The 3,326-nt window shown below is 39.2% G+C and overlaps 1 protein-coding gene across 1 annotated transcript; it reads left to right on the forward strand.

Annotated features, from left to right (window-relative positions):
- The first annotated feature begins 241 nt into the window (after positions 1-241).
- Positions 242-3,326, forward strand: LOC106371311 (probable protein phosphatase 2C 12). The gene is made up of 10 exons (XM_013811364.3): positions 242-481; positions 904-1,140; positions 1,225-1,396; positions 1,467-1,620; positions 1,698-1,761; positions 1,907-2,014; positions 2,109-2,234; positions 2,332-2,567; positions 2,654-2,856; positions 2,937-3,326. The coding sequence occupies exons 2-10, from the start codon at positions 943-945 to the stop codon at positions 2,960-2,962; spliced, it is 1,287 nt and encodes a 428-aa protein (XP_013666818.2). The 5' UTR covers positions 242-481; positions 904-942; the 3' UTR covers positions 2,963-3,326.

Below are 3,326 nucleotides of genomic sequence, written 5' to 3' on the forward strand. Positions count from 1 at the left end.
CATGTTGCTCTCGTGACTTATTTTATAAATTGTCTACATTTACAACTTTTCTAAAAATAATAATATTTCTCATATAAGAAGAAGAATCAGGTGTGATAGATGTACAAATGTGTGTTGAATTTTCGCGTTCCAAATATCCGAGAAATGAGGGAAGAAAACGAGACTGCGTTTAGATTTCCACCGAATGAAAAACATAACGGTGCATGGCTAAGAGAACGGCGGAGGATGATTTTCAATTTAAAAAAAAAAAGATAATATTTTTAGAAAACAATAAAATTAAAAAAAAATAAAGAAAAAACGGAGCAAGACAAAGACACCTTCGTTCGCTTTTTCCGTAATATCTCTCTGTGTCCATGGAATGTCTACAGAGCGCCGTGATCCGTGATTTTCGATTCGCATCATCGCCTCCTCTCACCGCGGCGTAATCTTCAGAAAAAAAATCTCCGTCGTCAGATTATTGCCTATCCGTTCAATCCAGATCGTAACGCTCTCTCTCTCTTCCCCTCCATTGTGTAATTTCTTCGTACAATGTGATCGTTTCGATTCGTTATGTCGCTGCCTATTGAGAATCTGCCTCGGATCATTTGCTTCCGCTTTGATCTTTCCGCATTCATCATACTCATTTTCTTTACTTGTTTCGTCCCTTTAAGGCTCGTTTCAGGACGCATTACGATTCAGTTTTTTTTTATTTTCTTTGAAGATGGTGCTGTCATCGGCTATATCGTTTTGTTTCTTCCTTGTGAGTTTGATCTAGCAATGCTGCATCCGGATGTTACTGTGGTTTAAGGAGCATTACTTTGAATTTGACTAACTTGGAAACCAAGTATTAGATCGCTCATCAATCTGTAACTAGAAATTAAGAGGTTGAATTGATTTCATTTTTTCCATTTTGTATGATGGTAGAGAACTAGAGGAAGGCTTTAGTCACCTTTTAGGGAAACAATGTCAAGTAAAGGAGAACATCATTCAATTCCACTTTCGGTTTTGCTCAAGCGTGAATCAGCTAATGAAAAGATAGATAATCCCGAGCTTGTACACGGCCAGTTTAACCAGAGCAAGAAAGGAGAGGACTTTACTTTTGTTAAAACAGAGTGCCAAAGGGTCACCGGAGATGGCCTTACTACCTTCTCTGTTTTCGGGGTATCTTCCTTGCATCTCCTTGTTTTGGAGATCTTACTGTGTAATGATTTGATTGGTTTTGATATCTCTGATTAAATGTTGCAGCTTTTTGATGGACACAATGGTTCTGCAGCAGCTATATACACCAAGGAGAACCTTCTTAACAATGTATTAGCTGCACTACCCTCTGATCTTAACAGAGATGAGTGGGTTTCGGCACTCCCTAGGGCCTTGGTTGCCGGATTTGTCAAAACTGATAAAGATTTCCAGGAAAGAGGTATTAACTCTTTTCTTATTGATTTTGGTGAAGGAAGTGTTTGACGTTTTGTTGTTTCCTCTCTTGTCAGCAAGAACCTCTGGAACGACCGTAACTTTTGTCATTGTAGAAGGGTGGGTGGTGAGTGTTGCATCTGTAGGTGACTCTCGTTGCATACTCGAGCCTGCTGAAGGTGGTGTCTATCATTTATCTGCTGATCATCGGCTTGAAATAAACGAAGAAGAGTAAGTCACCTTTATTCCTTCTTGTGGGACCCCCAGCTAATGCTAATTTTTTTTGTATCTTTGGCACTTTTTAATAGGCGGGATCGCGTCACTGCAAGTGGTGGTGAAGTTGGTCGTTTAAATACTGGTGGTGGAACTGAGGTACTTCTTTAGATAACGCTTGGCACTTTCTCCTGTCCTTTGTGATCATAGGATATCAAAAGCTTTGTTGAATGTAACACATGAAACTTCTTTGTCCTGTGTGTCATAATCATTTATATTAATAACTAAATCTAACTTGTTTTAGATTGGTCCTCTGAGATGTTGGCCGGGTGGTCTCTGTCTCTCAAGATCCATTGGAGACCTGGATGTTGGCGAATACATTGTTCCAGTTCCTTATGTGAAGCAAGTCAAGGTTAAAAACTCTTCACCTTTCTGCTTATGTGGTTATGGCCCTGAACTTTTGAATTTATTCTTAAACATGTATCTACTGGAATTTGGTTATGTAGTTGTCTTCAGCTGGTGGTCGACTTGTCATCTCAAGCGATGGTGTGTGGGATGCAATTAGTGCAGAAGAGTCTCTTGATTGTTGCCGAGGCTTGCCACCTGAAGCTTCGGCCGAGCATATTGTTAAAGTATAGTGTCCTGAGTTGCTTATATTTTTCGGTTTATTCTTTATGTATTCTTTTCTTTGCAGTGCCTTGATTGTTTTTGTATTGCTTCTTCAAACAGGCAGCTGTTGGGAAGAAAGGTATTCGAGATGATACAACATGTATTGTCGTTGATATATTACCATCAGAAAAACCAGCTGCTTCAGTGCCGCCTCCAAAAAAGCAAGGAAAAGGAATAATAAAATCCATGTTCAAAAGAAAATCTTCAGGCTCATCTTCTAATATTGAGAAAGAGTATCTTGAACCTGATGAGGTTGAAGAACTGTTCGAAGAAGGCTCTGCTATGCTTTCAGAGAGGTGTGGTTCTCTGAATATAGTTTCATATTTGAGAAGCTTCATCTTGATGTATTAATCTTTATCATCTGTTGTTTGTTTTGTTGCAGATTAGACACAAAATACCCGCTCTGCAATATGTTTAAGTTGTTCATGTGTGCTGTGTGTCAAGTAGAAGTGAAACCTGGAGAAGGTGTTTCGATCCATGCTGGAACGGCTAATTGCCCAAAGCTTCGTCCTTGGGATGGTCCGTTCCTTTGCGCAAGTTGCCAAGAGAAGAAAGACGCTATGGAAGGGAAACGATCATCAGGAGGTACTTACTTTACATCTCCTCTTGTATTGTGTGTGTAGATTTGTTGGGGAAGCTAATAGGACTAACCTATTATCTTGCAGATAGACATAGTAGTGAGAGCGACTAGCCAACAGCAATTACACAAGATGAAATTTATTTGGTCAAGCAACTAACAAAAACAGTATTGTGAGTATATAAAGCGGTTCGAGGTCATCTGGTTGGAATATTCATCCCGAGATATGAGTTCCGTGATCAACCAACCACCATTCTTCGGCAAACTCCAAAGCAGTTTATTTATTTATTTTCTTGGATATGGCTCTCTCACTTCACTCTTTTTTTCTTTCATTCGTGATGCTTTTATGTTTAAAAGTGGGTACTAACAGCTGAGAGAAGGTAGGTAAAGAAGATCTGCAAGTCTGTGTGCAAACTATTTCATGTATAAAACCATTGACCAAGTTCTTGATAGAGCATCAAATTTTTCATGTTGCTAA

The sequence above is a fragment of the Brassica napus genome, chromosome A10, assembly GCF_020379485.1.
Source record: "Brassica napus cultivar Da-Ae chromosome A10, Da-Ae, whole genome shotgun sequence".
Classification (NCBI taxonomy): domain Eukaryota; kingdom Viridiplantae; phylum Streptophyta; class Magnoliopsida; order Brassicales; family Brassicaceae; genus Brassica; species Brassica napus.